The sequence below is a fragment of the Eriocheir sinensis genome, chromosome 35, assembly GCF_024679095.1.
Source record: "Eriocheir sinensis breed Jianghai 21 chromosome 35, ASM2467909v1, whole genome shotgun sequence".
Taxonomy (NCBI): Eukaryota; Metazoa; Arthropoda; class Malacostraca; order Decapoda; family Varunidae; genus Eriocheir; species Eriocheir sinensis.
In genome coordinates this window covers 13181307-13196228 of record NC_066543.1, presented here as the reverse complement: position 1 = coordinate 13196228, position 14922 = coordinate 13181307, and the positions used below count along the sequence as shown (strand labels likewise).

General features: G+C 41.0%; 2 protein-coding genes across 5 annotated transcripts in view; both read right to left on the bottom strand.

Moving 5' to 3' along the window:
- Positions 1-2117, bottom strand: part of LOC127007425 (serine protease 33-like) — a 20759-nt gene extending 18642 nt beyond the window's left edge. The window contains exon 1 of the mRNA XM_050878422.1: positions 977-2117. Within this exon, the coding sequence (XP_050734379.1) occupies positions 977-1052 (76 nt within the window). The 5' untranslated portion in view covers positions 1053-2117. The remainder of the gene's footprint in view (positions 1-976) is intronic.
- A 1957-nt stretch (positions 2118-4074) lies between these two features.
- LOC127007423 (protein DGCR6-like) lies at positions 4075-14178 on the bottom strand. 4 transcript variants are annotated; one of them, XM_050878420.1, is made up of 6 exons: positions 13807-14151; positions 11977-12076; positions 11589-11749; positions 11083-11267; positions 10676-10823; positions 4075-6187 (listed from the first exon to the last, which is right to left on the bottom strand). In XM_050878420.1, exons 2-5 carry the CDS (start codon positions 12066-12068, stop codon positions 10686-10688), a joined length of 576 nt encoding a protein of 191 aa, XP_050734377.1. In that variant the 5' UTR covers positions 12069-12076; positions 13807-14151; the 3' UTR covers positions 4075-6187; positions 10676-10685. The 4 variants fall into 4 exon arrangements, with proteins under 4 accessions (XP_050734377.1, XP_050734376.1, XP_050734378.1 ...); XM_050878419.1 differs by lacking the exon at positions 4075-6187 and adding an exon at positions 6366-6889 and having other exon boundaries at positions 13807-14150; XM_050878421.1 differs by lacking the exon at positions 4075-6187 and having other exon boundaries at positions 10581-10823; positions 14017-14178.
- Positions 14179-14922: the final 744 nt, after the last annotated feature.

The following is a 14922-nucleotide window of genomic DNA, read 5'->3' as shown; positions in this document are numbered from 1 at the left end:
TTTTCAGTGTTTCAGGTTTAGAAAGCGAAAACGCTAAAGCGAGAGGAAACTATGAGTACAGAGATGAGTCACCGTTGCGCCAGAGGTTTACAGATAGGGAAAATGCGCGAGCGAAAATCTCCGTGTCTGGCCGCCTTGAGTCAAAGAAATGCCTACTCATGCCAATTAGCACGTGTGAAGACGCGGCCACGGCTTAGATGTGTGTGTGTGTGTGTGTGTGTGTGTGTACTCCCTCTTTCATAGCCTTTAATTGGTTTTTGCTTGAATGCAATGCTTAATTTCTTTTCTCCTTTCACTCTTAATAATAATTCATTAAGGAAGTTTTCATTGTAGGGTTGTCTGAATAAGTCGCATTTATATTAAAAAATGCAGCATAGAATAAAATGCTGCAACGTTTATATTTCTGCCCTACGCTCTTTACACTAATCACTATATTTATTTACAAGTATATTTCTGTAATTTGGGACAGCCATGTTGCCTCGACTCCTAAACAGTGACACTGATGAAGGTTGACCACATTACAGTTTTCCTCTTGAATTTTCACTTCATTGTTTCTGTACAGGAACGCACTATTTATCTTAGAGGGTTTTTTCTTTATTTCTGTAATTTCCATTCCTTGAATTGAGGTAAATTTTTCTTGATTTCATAGTTTCATATTGAATGTACTTTGTTTTGTATCTTTTGCCATTTGTTGTTTTAGTGTTATCACTTATTTAAAGGAATGTCATTTCGATGTATACTCTTTCGACCAATGAGTCTTCCTTGTTTAACAAATAATTTATAAATGTATATTTTTGCTTCCTAATACTATAATAGTGTGTGTGTGTGTGTGTGTGTGTGTGTGTGTGTGTATTTCCTGGGACCGTCAAGAAGGAGTATAAAGGGTTTCAGCATCTTATAGAATAGCTCGAAACTGTTGTCCGTGCCAGCCAATCAATGGACACGATTCACATTTGTCACGGTAAATTATTCTTACCTGTCAGCAGCAAGAGCGACGTGAGGCAGAAGAACAGTGAATTAGCAGACGAAGCCACCACAGATAAGATGTCCATTGTTGTGGGTGGACACAGCGGCGTGTCTGCAAGGTGCTGGGTGAGAGCGATGTGTTCCAACCAACTAGCAGAAGGTGACTGGCGGCCGCGACCCCGGGGTCCCTGTATAATATATCTGCCCCGCCCATCCCTTCCCGCCGCGTGACCCCGAGTATAACACTGACCTATACACACGCTGTCCCACAAACACCTGCTCTCATTAAAGTAAAGGATAACTCGAAAGCAGAGGAGAGAGTCACGTAACACAAAACATTACCCACCTCATTTGAAGGGCAATTTTCAATAAAAAAATAACTCATTTCAGAGTTTGGTGTGTGCGTGAGGGAATTTTTAGTCATCTTGATAAGCCTGTACTTGTCACTTGATAAACTTTTGTCGTCCGTTCAAAACAGCTCGTAGCAAATACTTTCGAAACCTAATATTCTGAAGTGCGTTGTCCAACCGAGGTAAAACCACTTTCTCTGGTCCAGTCACCTCCCTTCTTTCCACTCCACGTGTGTGTGTGTGTGTGCGTGTGTGTGTGTGTGTGTGTGTGTGTGTGTGTGTCCTCAGCTAGCCATCACCTCTCCACACCTGATCAATGAACGGTTGGGTACATGTGTGGCCTCCAGGTAGCAGCACGCTTGCTACCTGCTCCAGGTAGCGGCATGCTTCCTACCTGGGAGAAGATTGGTGGGATGTCTCTATTAGGCAGACTGGTGACCGTGCTGGCATCCACATCAGAGTGTTTTCAGTTTCTTACTTTCTCGAAGACTGCTGTTTCTCACACGACGAAAGTGACAGTTTTTTGCTATGGCCATCTTACTACTGTCTGGTTCCTCCACATTTATCTTCACTTTCGCTGAATTTCTAATTTCGGCGCCTCGCCAAAATCCTTTTTGAAGTTATTTGTATAGAAGTAGCAGCGTCACGACCTGCGGCAAGGGAACAATCCTGACATCAAGCGTCTCAGGGTCGGAGGATATCTCTACACGCACCAGAAGTAAATCATATGTTAGGGCTGCGTCTAGATTCCTCCACATAGGGATTCGGCGCAAGTTATCGCTCTTGAGCGACTAGTAAGACTGTCAGATAAGACGGTACCAATGAGCCCACACCACGGCTGCATGTTCTAGTCTTGACCTCATCATGTATCTCATCTCATCCATGTAGTTAGATAAACGTTACTTTGGCATATGTCTGTAATCTGAAACATTCTCCAGTTCTCCAGTATATATATATATATATATATATATATATATATATATATATATATATATATATATATATATATATATATATATATATATATATATATATATATATATATATATGTGTGTGTGTGTGTGTGTGTGTGTGTGTGTGTGTGTGTGTGTGTATGTGTGTGTGTAAGCACAAGGGGAGAGAGTTCATTGGGTGAGCTATATATTTAATTGCGGTCAGGCCTGTCCTGCTGCTGCCTCGAATCAGCCTACTCTCAAGCACCTCCTCTGCTGCTGTTGCTTGAGAGAAAAAAAATGAATAAATGAATAAATAAATAAAAATAAATAAATAAAAAATAGAAAAAATAATGAGTTACACGCACTTTAAAATCGCTTATATGACAGGTGCCCTTCCTATCGCAGCTTGCTTGGTTGAGTTATATGAGCAAGAATTTATGCAAGAAAATGAGAGAGAGAGAGAGAGAGAGAGAGAGAGAGAGAGAGAGAGAGAGAGAGAGAGAGAGAGAGAGAGAGAGAGAGGTCGTTAGTGCAAGTCTTTCGTCCGTTTGAATAAATAGGTCGGTAGGTAGTAGTAGGTAGGTCGCCGACAGAGAGAGAGAGAGAGAGAGAGAGAGAGAGAGAGAGAGAGAGAGAGAGAGAGAGAGAGAGAGAGAGAGGTCGTTAGTGCAAGTCTTTAGTCCGTTTGAATAAGTAGGTCGCCGTGAAAGCTGTGGCACACGCACTATGCTTGACCAGCGGGAGGCATGCGGTGTGTAGGCAGCGAAGTGTGGTGCCGGCCGCTGGAGGTTTGCCCCGGATATTCCGAGAGGTGAAGGTCGCTAGTGAAAGCTCCGGTCAGGGGTCTAACATATATACGAATCCTCTGCTCAAGTGCATCACTATCAAGCTAGTATAGTGGTGTGTTACGGCTGCCTAATGTAAACACGAAAACCTGATATAGTAACTGTAGATTGTCACAAAATTAATGGGACTTAGAGCGAAGCGAAGACTACTACAAATGTGCACGTTAACCTTGCCACAACTGGCACGGTTTCTCGGTAACCGCTGTACCAGGTACTGCATCAAGGACAGAGAAAAGTGAGAGTGGTTCCATTTTTCCAAGTACAAGTAAAAAAAAAAGAAAAATTTGCGCCACAAAACTATGTCCTGCATTGTGAGTTCGCTGAGAAAAGGATTGTTATTATTATTGTTATTATTATTATTATTATTATTATTATTATTATTATTATTATTATTATTATTGAAATCCGTGAAAGGCATCAAAGTACTTACAAGAGACCTACTTTGAGGTTCAGAAATAGGGCAGAATAAAAAAAGTATCATCGGCACAGACCTTTCGATGAAAGGAAATGCCGTGACACTGACACAGAACGACATCCTCAAGCGGCTTCTGGGGCTTCCTATATAGCTCATCCCTGACCTTCACCGGGCGCGGTATGAACTGTCTGACTGTGCTGCGTCGCCACGCCAATCTGGGAACTCTATCATCACCTCCGTCAGACAGAGCTCGGCCTATGTATGTGGATCCATGCGGCGGGAGTGGCTGGGCATTCTGTACGTGTAGATTGTTCATAAGGGTGCCGTGCACATGCATATATAATTATAAGCTGTCAGTTATTTAAGCGTATATGTATCACGTTTGATCTCGTTCGTTTACTTGTCCTGTTTATATATATATATATATATATATATATATATATATATATATATATATATATATATATATATATATATATATATATATATATATATATATATATATATATATATATATATATATATATCTATATATATATATATGCCGCATGGCGAAATAAAACTATAATTATTATTATTATTATTATTATTATTATTATTATTATTATTATTATTATTATTATTATTATTATTATTATTAATATCCGTGGGTTTGGAAACAAGAGCCGATACAGGGCACTCAGCACGATAGGTGTCTCTCCAAACAGTTGAAATGTCATTATGAATTAAGCTCCAAATGACTCGAGATTTCAAGTAAACCTTACATGACAACAAGGCATTTGGCATGGACAAATTTAATTGAAATACACTATTTAAGCAATTGTGATCAGAGGAACCAACGGGGGGACCATCACTAACATCTACAAGTCCATGAATATCGGTGAGTAATAAATCTAGAAAATTGCCTGAAGCACGTGGGGAGCACTAACATGTTCACAACCAGACAGGCAAGAGAAATCATGGGCAGCCTGGCCAGAAGATCGGTGGGTGACACAGAATACAGCCAATCACTGTGGTGGGCATTGAAATCCTAACGAAAATAAAGGAGGCTTTCCTATCAGTCTTTTGTATCTTAGCCATAGACACCAATAGACAATAATTTATGGAGTCACCCATATCAGGGTTTCTTTGAAAAGAGAAAATGTAAAGATTACTGAATTTAAAACTTTGAGGGAAGGTGAGTGAGTGAGGATATCGGAGTGTATTGGTTATGTGGGAGTGATGGAGGGTGTGGGGTGTGAGGAAAGGAAGGTGTGGGGGTGAGTAATGAAAGGGGGTGTAAGGATATGGGAGTGTGAAGGAAGATGTTGGGTGTGAGGAAAGGAAGGTGTGGGGGTGAGTGAGGATATGGGAGCGTGAGGAAAGGTGAGGGGATGATAGAAGGTGTTTTGATGAAAGAGGATATGGGGTTTTATGGATGAGGGAGTGAACGTTAGGGAAGGTGAGGGGTGTGAGGCAAGGTGCGGTGTGTGTGGGTGAGCGAGGATATGGAAGTGTGTGGAAGGTATGAGGGGTGAAAGAAGGTGTGGGCTATCTTACAGGGTTAAATGAGTTCACTATTCTTCTCTTTCTTCGTATTATCTAATTATGAATTTTTGTTTGAGCTTGCCCTTCTTACGACAATCAAGCCATATGACATGACACACAAGCCCCGCCTCCCTTGGTATTAAAATAGTGACTTTGCCTCCATATGTTCGGCTTAAATCACTAACATCAAGTTGGATCACGCGCAGAGGGGCGAGGGGTGAGGCTTGTGTGTGTGACGTCAGCTGGCTTGACTGTAGTATAGAGGGCAGACTCAAATGAATTATGTAATTAGCAAAAAACTTGGTATTAGTGACTTCAGTACGCGGGTCTGCATCTACTTCGTGAACGGCAAAAGGCAACATGGTGTTTCGTCTCTGCATATATCGCTCATGGGTAGTTTGGTTTCTAGCATCTCTAGTATAATTTAATTTGATGTTAGAAGGGTATAATTTCTGAGAGTGTGGTTATTTTGACTTATGGTCTCAAAGTAAGTGCTCTACATACACAGTTCTGCGGTAGAAACACCGAAACTGTAAAATAAAAGACGGTAAACTAGTGGTTCTCAACTCGTTTCAGGTCACGGACCACCAACCCAATAAAAGATATGTCGTGGACCATGTTTTTAGTTTGAAATATATTTCTTCAAAACAATTTCAAGAAATGATATAAAATAATGGCCAGCTAACATTTTAATCTGAAATATATTTGCCTAGTCAGGGGTTTGTCTGCAAGACCAGCCATTTCCCCTTTGTTGTATTTTACAATAATAAATATTTCAATTCAATTCAATTCAATAATTTCCTGGAAATTTATGCATACGTATCTATCCTTTTGACGTGAAATTCATTTACAACAAACAGGATTCTGAAATTATGAAGGAGTATACAAATAATCAACACTATCCTTCCAAATTTGATGAATTATTTTCCTTGCAACCAGACTTTTGGATTCTCTTCTCACTGACAAGCTTTTTAGTGTTAGGATACAGGACGAATAATACAGCCAATCAGCTCAGCAGGCAGCAGGCACGGGCTCATGCTGCCCCCCGGAACTCGATTCTTGATTCACTTGGACAGTTTTCTCTGGAGTCCGGGTTGATGGGTGGTCTTCAGGACAGCATGTGGGTAGTTTTAAGCCACTCGGCGGTGACTGAAAAACCCGAGGTGGTAGCGTGGGGATTCGAACCCGTGTCATCCATCACGCGGTGAATGTGGGCCCAGCACGCTACCACTCAGCCACCGCCTACCCATATATATATATATATATATATATATATATATATATATATATATATATATATATATATATATATATATATATATAGTAAAGACTAACAGTGAGACAGATCGCCATGCGCAGGTCATCGCTTTATGTGTAAACAATGGGTGGTTCCCCGGGCCAAGCCACAGGGCTGAAGTTAGAATCGATGGACTATAGTAGTTGTAGTTGTAGATGTTGCTTTTGTTTTAGTCGTATTTCAATAACGGTAAGTACCTAATGTTATTATATTATTATTTGGAATTCATTTCCATGCACATCTGCTGTGCTGATTCAATAACATCAACTAAATCGTTTTATTGTTATGAAGATATAAAAATGGCAGTGATCAGAAACTCTGATGCAGATTTTTGTGGACAGCAGCCGTTTTGGGTCATGCAGTGTTACACATCTGCTGAAAAGATTGAAGAATCTCTCCAAGCTAGGCAGCTTAGGCCATGTAGTTTTAGTAGGGTTATAAGAGAACATTTTTTCACACTGAGAAGCTTCTGTGAGCTGGGATGGAACTTAATGTTGGTTGTAAGTCAAGCACCATGCCCACTGACCCACCTGGTCCCCCAACACTCACAAATTCTGGAAATACCAAGAGAAAAATGAGGTAATGGGTAATAGCTAAGGTAGGGACTTTTGTATATGAGCTCAAGCACCAAAAACAGTTTAAATGAAGACAGCATGCAACCCATGGATCGTGTTTAAGCTTCCAGCTTTGAGCATCTCCTAAAGGATGTTATAAACACCAGTTTCCTTTCCGCATCTCAACTTTGTCACAGCCTCTCAGACCTTGTCAAGAAACATTAGGGTTTTGTCAATGGGTGGATCAGCATCAACTATTTGTAAACCAGTGGTTGGAAGATGCCCATACAGTGTGTGCTTACTAAAACTGCTCAAATTATTGAACCCAATGTGCCCTCTGTAAATCCATGTCTGATACAAGGGAACTGTCTGCTGTTCAAAGAGTGCTCAAGTAAAAGGAAGGCTCAAAGTAAAACTTCAGTCTTTGGTAAGCAAGTCAATGATCATTTGCAATGAAATCTCCCTTGACATCCTCTCTCTGTCTCTACTCTGGAGAACACTAATCCTATGTGACACAGCCCTGTATTAGTCCTGATTTCCAGCAAGACTGACAGTGCATCTCTTCTAAATATTTTCCAGTGCTCTTCTTTGTATAAAGAGTTTCACGTTTGAAGGAATCCAACAGTTCTACAGGTACTTGATGGGTACTGAGTACATTGAACCAATTGAAACGGTCACTGCAAAGCCATGGCTAAGTCTTTTAGTCTTTAGATGAACCACAGTATAGTTACATCTTAAGATTCTTCTTGACCTGATATGAAGCTGGAGTGTTTCAACAACTAGCCTATATAATCAGTTGCAAAGAATTATGCACTCTGGAAAATACTCCAGTTCTAAAGGATCCTCTGAGTACTTACAAGGATGTGATCAATCTCCTTAGCTACCCCCTCAGCATTGTTATATCAGCAGTGCAGCAAGTAGGAAAACAAGTCAGTCATGCATATTTTTTCTTGCAGAAGGCTTGCCCACCTTCAGGGTGAGTCGTGGATTTAGGATGTAGCCCATCAGTGGTACTCCCACATGTTTACAGAAATAATTTTTGCAAGTGTTGATTCATGTCATCAGGGAAATAGAGACAGACATTTGAAGAGTAATTAGCTTCTTGAGAAGTGTCATGGGTGGAGAGTTAAATAAGAGGTGGGTCAGGTGAAGCGAAAGTGGCGGAGAGGTGAGAGCGGGTGTGTTGTTGGGAAGAGGCAGTTTAGTTGTGAGTGACAGGGGTCTAGTTGGCTGCACCTACTCTCCATGCCCTGCCCCCTTAGGAACAAGCTGCTCTTTGTACAAATACACAAAAGATATCTGCCTTACTCTTCCTTTCTAACTGCTAAAGATGATGGCAATGACCACTGAGACTGGTAAAATACATTTCTTTTGTCTGCCAGTGTGGGTTTTATGCTCTTCATGGTCCTGGGTGGTGGTGTCAGGAAGGCATGTGCATCATTGGGGAACATTTTTCTTCATGGTGAAGGAAACAGCTCAAGGGCAACAGACAAAGGAAAAACACAAAATAGCCTGCTAGCTGCTGTTCCTGCAAAGCAAACAAGGAATGACCAGAAAAGAGGTGATTACTGAATGAGGCATCGTGATGGAGGAGGAGGAATACACTCTCGACCGTCTTGACTTGACGTGATACTCCCCATATGAAAGAGTTCAAGTCTTAGGTATGAGGAAATACAGATCAAGGCTGTCTGTTTCAGCATTTACCAGTGAAAGGAATTAAGATGCTGATTAACTCTAGCATAAGGGATTTGTATTGTATAGGGATGAGCTAGAGTAGAAAGTCATGTGCAGTGTGGTTGTGGGAGGGAGGAGGCATGCAGTTAGCAAAATCAGTAGAGCAGTCAGTATGAAAACAATGATAGAAGATAGAAAAAGAGGCAACATTGCTGAGGAGTTTGAGAGTAGAAGACTGTCAGTAAAAGGTAGTTGATGATATGAACAGCCTTCGAATCCACAATGTCAAAAAGGTCTGTGTGTGTTGCAGACCCCCAACACGAGATGCATACTCCATACAAGGGAGGACAAGGCCCTTGTGTATGGGCAGCAACTGGGAAAGGGGAAAAATTGGTGGAGACAATACAGAGCACCAAACCTTGAGGAAGCTAAATTAGCACAAGCAGAGATATGAAGTTTCCAGTTAAGATTCTGAGTTAAGTATAGGTTGAATGTTTATTGTGGACAAGGGGGACAGCTGATTGTTATTGAAGAAAAGGGGATACAATTTTGGAACATTGTGTTGAGCTGACAGATTGAGAAATTGACTTTTTGAGGCACTGAAGGTCAGTAACTTCCTTCTGCCCTATTAAAAAATGATAGCAAGTTCTAAGGTAAAGCGTTCCGTAGCGACTAGCCTTAATCCCTTCACTCCGGCGATGCCGACATCGGTGTCCGATGGCGTCACCGTTAGTCCTCTTTTAAACCTCTTAATCCTCTTCCATTCAGTGGAACGCCAGCACTCGTCGAGCGAGCAACTCTCCTGGCCTCTGAGCCAGCTTACAGACTGTGGAGTTGCTCGCTCGGCTTCGGCAATGGATGCAATGCATCCGTGCCCCCCGCCCAGCTAGCCAGGGCCTCATGGCCCGAAGCTAGCTCCCCTGCAGGGCTCTTTTCAAGCCCATTCAGCCATCGTGCTGAAGAAAATAAAACAACAACAACAACAACTCTTCCATTTCCTCTTAATTCTCTTCTAAACCTCTTAAGAGGAAATGGAAGAGGATTAAGAGGAATTTAGAGGAGGATTAAGAGGAAATGGAAGAGGATTAATCCTCTTCCATTTCCTCTTGACCCTTTCCATACTGTGACGCCGACGTCTGCGTCACAGATGGAAAGGGTTCAATCCTGCAATTCCTGTTGGGAGGGTTTTTGTTGAATAATGATGAGTAGTGCAGAGTAGTCATCAGTTCAGGAGTGGATAAAACAGTTTTTAAGATTATTAATGGGCAGTAGAGAGTTGGAGATAGAGCCCTGTAGAACACCACTGCTGATAGATTTAGGAGTAGAACAGTGGTCATCTACCAAAGCAGAAACAGATCGGCCTAAAAGGAAACTGGAGATAAAAGTGCAGAGGGAGGGACAGAAAGTGAGATGGCAAGGTCCTGCCTGGGTGGTACTGGGGAGGCTGAGGGTGTGTTGCAAGGGAAGCAGGGCAGCAAGGTCTCTGGTGGTGGTGACAGTGGTGAGGTGAGTGTGTTGTTGAAGAAGAGAGCCGGCATGGTTCTAGGTGGTGGTAATGGGGAAGCAGGTGTGTTGTTGAAGCGAGGCTGTATGGTGCCAAGGGTGGCGGTGGAGAGGTGGATGCAAGACTATGGAAGAAACCTTTTAAATCTTCACCTAAGAATCAAACTTTCCCAATGCATTATCTGAATCATTCATCTGTCTGTTAGGGTCTTGGCTGAGTTAATTTGGATAACTGAGAATTTATATGAAACTCATGAATTATTGATATCAAAATTTATACTGTCTCAAGTATCTTAAAGATTAAAAAAATATCACATGTTCAATCTACAATATATGAGAAACCATCTCTCACATATCACCAACAGGTATCTTGCATTCACATTCTCCATTCTTCATTATCTCTTTATCACATATATTTGATGATAATGGTAACTTATAATGCTTAAGGTAGTGAAAACAAGTAGAAAGACCTGAGGATCTATCTTCATGCATATTTAGGGAACTTATAGTTAGCTTTGCGTCACAGATATAGCTATATATTATTTATAAGAAATTCACAGCCATAATTCTGTACCAAATCATTCAGTACAGCAAGTTTACAGCACTTACTACAGTTGGGTTAGTGAGGAATTTTTATTCCCCCAATCACCATAATGAACCCCATTATGTACATCTGAACTTTTATTTCCATGGGGTTGCTTGTGACATGGAACCCTGGCACTCTTGCTTGCTGCAGTGTTGACTGCTGCTCTTCTACCTGCAAAATGAGTCTGCAATGTACCATGCCATGCATGTAGTGATGCTAGAAGCAGCTTGTACAGATACACAAAAAATTAAGAGAGATATATAAAGGACAAGCAATTACTACAAAATACATAGCACTGGACATGTACAGTTAACACAAGAAACATTGAAGTGTGATTCAAGTGGTCTTATAGCAGTCTGACTTTTGTTTCTTGATTAACATCCCATGTCATACAAGTACTTGAGAATATTTTTAATGCTACAATGTGTACCTTCTGGTCAAGCACATTCTGGATGAAGAGGTGGGTATTGTCAGTCTCCTGGGCATGGCGAGTGTTAAGCTCTGCCAGTTGATCCTGGTGCAGCCTTGGCAGCCTTGACAACACATGGGTCTTTCCCTGACGCTCAGCAGCTGTCAGCTCTTCCTTGTGACACTTAATCAGGTTATCTCGTTCTGCTGTAAAATTTATGCAGCTGTGAAAAATTCCTGCTGTGAACATTAGATTAAGCATATGACTTTTGCTTTGCAATTCTAAATTTGAAACTTCACCTACACTCCTTATCATGAAAAACTTGGAAACACAATATAAATGCACACACTTTGATGAAATAATTAGTAAACATTTTTGTTGTTTGTTGTTATGAAACACTGCAATCAAGAATGAGGTATCTGCAACAAACACAAAATTAAGATTTCAATTTTAGTATATATCTCAAGATATACCAGGCTGGTTTGTAGCAGTTACCTGTAAAAAGGAAACAAAAGAATGTCACATACTTTTATGTTTGTTGATCATTTGTGCATGTTGCTTGTGCAGGATTTTCTCAGTCATGTGCTGCAGCTCAGCCAGCTCCTGCATTATCTCAAATGAGGTGTTGTCCAAGAGACAGTTGGCCAGAGAGGAGAGCAAGTCATATGGCAGTCTCTGCTGAAACTTGCTGAAATGTAAAGACTTATGACAAACGGTATCCAATGAATGTTGAGAATTACAGGAACCTCTATGCTTCAGACTCAGTCATTGCCAGGCTTGTCACCAAACATTTTACTAAAACTGTGATGCCTGTTATTCACTGTATGACAAGTTATTATAACAAATCATTTAGACAAAAATATGTGAACAAGTGAAATTCTGTAATGATAGAAAATTTGTAACTTTGATACTCACGGAGGAATGTCTCTTGCCAAATTCTGTAACTTCTCCAGCATTTTATAAAGTCTTTCCTGAGTGTCTGATGAGTTTGAGATTTCTCCATTCATGGTTGAGGCTGTAACCAAACCAAACAAAAAAATATTATGCTGCAAGTGTGGAATGTGTGGCTGTGGAATATATTTGAGAGAATAGAGGGATACCCATATTTAGGACAAACAATTAGTGCAAAGCCCCACATGAAAATAAACTAAAAGGAAAATAAGAAAGGGGTGGAGCACTTTTGGCTAACATAATAAAATCATGAATAGTAACCTGTCACACGCTGTTGTACAAACAGTGTAACCTGTAAGTCCTGATATAAAGTTCAGAAACTTGGCACCCCACAAAAGATTTAGAAAGAAAGCCAGAAATGCACAAAGAGGATTGGGGAAAAAATTCTGGGTCTGTCAAGGAAAGAAAAGAAGCAAGCATCATCAATTAAGGAAGAGAAAAATGTTAAAGATATTTTAATGATGATTTTGAAAAAAAAGAAATGGACTTGGGCAGGTCACATTATATTATATAGAACTATGGTATTTGCTACAAGAGGATGGAGGGTAAAATTACAGAAGTATACCTGCTGCATACCAGTGACAACAACCAGCATGAAGCTTAGAATGGATATCAAAATGTTAGAAACAGTGCAGAGGAGGATGACTAAGATAATTCAGGGGTTGAGAAACTTGCCATACGAGGAAAGACTCAAACAGTTAAACTTGCATTCTCTAGAAAGGCGAAGGGTGCGTGGAGACATGATCGAGGTTTATAAATGGATGAAGGGCTTTAATAAGGGAGATATTCATAAGGTTTTGCTGGTAAGAGAACTGGGTAGGACACGAAGTAATGGGTTTAAACTGGATAAATTCAGATTCAACAGGGACATAGGCAAAAATTGGTTTACTAACAGGATTGTGGATGAGTGGAATAGGCTTAGCAGTCATGTGGCGAGTGCCAATACAATTGTCACATTCAAAAATAGATTAGATAAATTCATGGACAGCGATATTAGATGAGGTTAGATACATGAGAGCTTAGGGTCAAAGGAGCTGCCTTGTATAGGCCTACCGGCCTCTTGCAGACTCCAACGTTCTTATGTTCTTAACATTAGACAGAAGTGGACTAGTAATGGTAGATGACAATGATAATATGGGGTAAAGATTTGTTTTAGTACTGTGCCAGTATTTCATTACCTACCTTATGAAGCATCACTATCTCTTCATATATCTTTTCTACAAACCTTCAACAGTCATGGAAACACTTTCAAAATCCAATTCAAGGACTTTTCTTTTACTCTTGAAAATAGGGGATAATGTTCACGAAAGCGCGTCACCTCCTCTGGCTGCGGCCATGGCGACGGTGCTGCCGCTGCAAAATAGCTCGCAGAGGGTTTAGGGTGGGGGAGCACATTTAAACTACTCCAACTGAACTTTATGACCTGCTAACAGAGGGGCTGCGCCCCCCCTGGACCCCTTCCCACATATATATGCAACTTATTTCTGCAAGGAGGTATTTCTCGCAACACCAGTGGCGGCCGCAGTGACGGTGCCGCCAGAGGAGGCGACGCGCTTTCGTAAACATTATCCCCTATTTTTAAGAGTAAAAAAAGTCCTTGAATTGGATTTTGAAAGCATTTCCATGACTGTTGAAGGTTTGTAGAAAAGATATATGAAGAGCTAGTGATGTTTCATAAGGTAGGTAATGAAATACTGGCACGGCACTAAAACGAACCTTAACCTGTATTTACAATTATATAGTCTGCTTTGGTTTACTGTATTCTGCATGAAGCTTTGGCTCATGTTTGCATACCCTTTATAGTTTAACCAAAAATGCGCGCAGCGGTGTGTCGTCTTCAGTGTTTTTGGGCACTCAAGTTTTCTGTGTTTTAAGAGGCTGGTTAGACCATGGGATCAAGGCCTCTATAGCCCCAGCAGTGCGGAGTGCTTGTAGCTGTTGTTGTTGTTAAGATGATATGTCCCTGGGGTAGGGGGTTGATTCTGTTGAGTTGACCTGACTTGCCTTGAAGGTTACTTGGCTCGAAGGTAAACAAACAAGACCGATCAGCTGTTGAAAAGAGCGTCGAGGTGCGTCATGTGTGTGAACTGTGAAGAACAGTACTTTCATTCTTGAATATTTTTCTATTGTTTAATGATAAGTTATTTTTGGCCTATATTTCACTTTTCGGATAATATTCACGAAAGCGTAGCCTCCTCTGGCGGCGGCCGCGGCGGCGGTCCAGCCGGTGTAGCGAGAAATACCTCCTCTTAGAAATAAGTCGCATAATTTTTGTTTTGATTAATTTATTACACGCAAGGGTGCCAGGCCTAGAGTTCCCTTCGAGACAGATGAGACGGCAGTGCTGTCGTCAGGGTTAAGGAGAGGAGGGAAAGAGGAAGAAGTGAAATTGGAGGAGATATTTTTGGCTAGATGCCAGAAATAAGTCACGGGAAGAATTAGAAGAAGCAAGGTGTTGACATTTTCTATTGATAAAAGAAGTTTTGGTAAGTCGGAGAATAGATTTGGCACGATTCCGGGCTGAAATGTAAAGGTCATATATATATATATATATATATATATATATATATATATATATATATATATATATATATATATATATATATATATATTGTTACGCCAAGGCTTAGCTTAGTTTAAATTGTAATTGGCGCCACGTGACGTAATGAGGGTTCCCTGCGGCCCCGTTGAGGGGGCGGGCTGGAGAGGGACGCCATGCGGCGAGGAAGAGTGGAGACGGAGAGAAGACAAAGGACGCGCTCGCCTGTGCTCTGTGCCTTAGGACTTAATCGCCTGTGATTTGTGCCTTGACTGCCTCCCCCTTGGACTATAAGGATTGTACAACGTGCTATTGCTTAGTAAACCCCAAGAAAGTCCGCCCTGTATTTAATTGTGCCTCGCTGTGTGCTC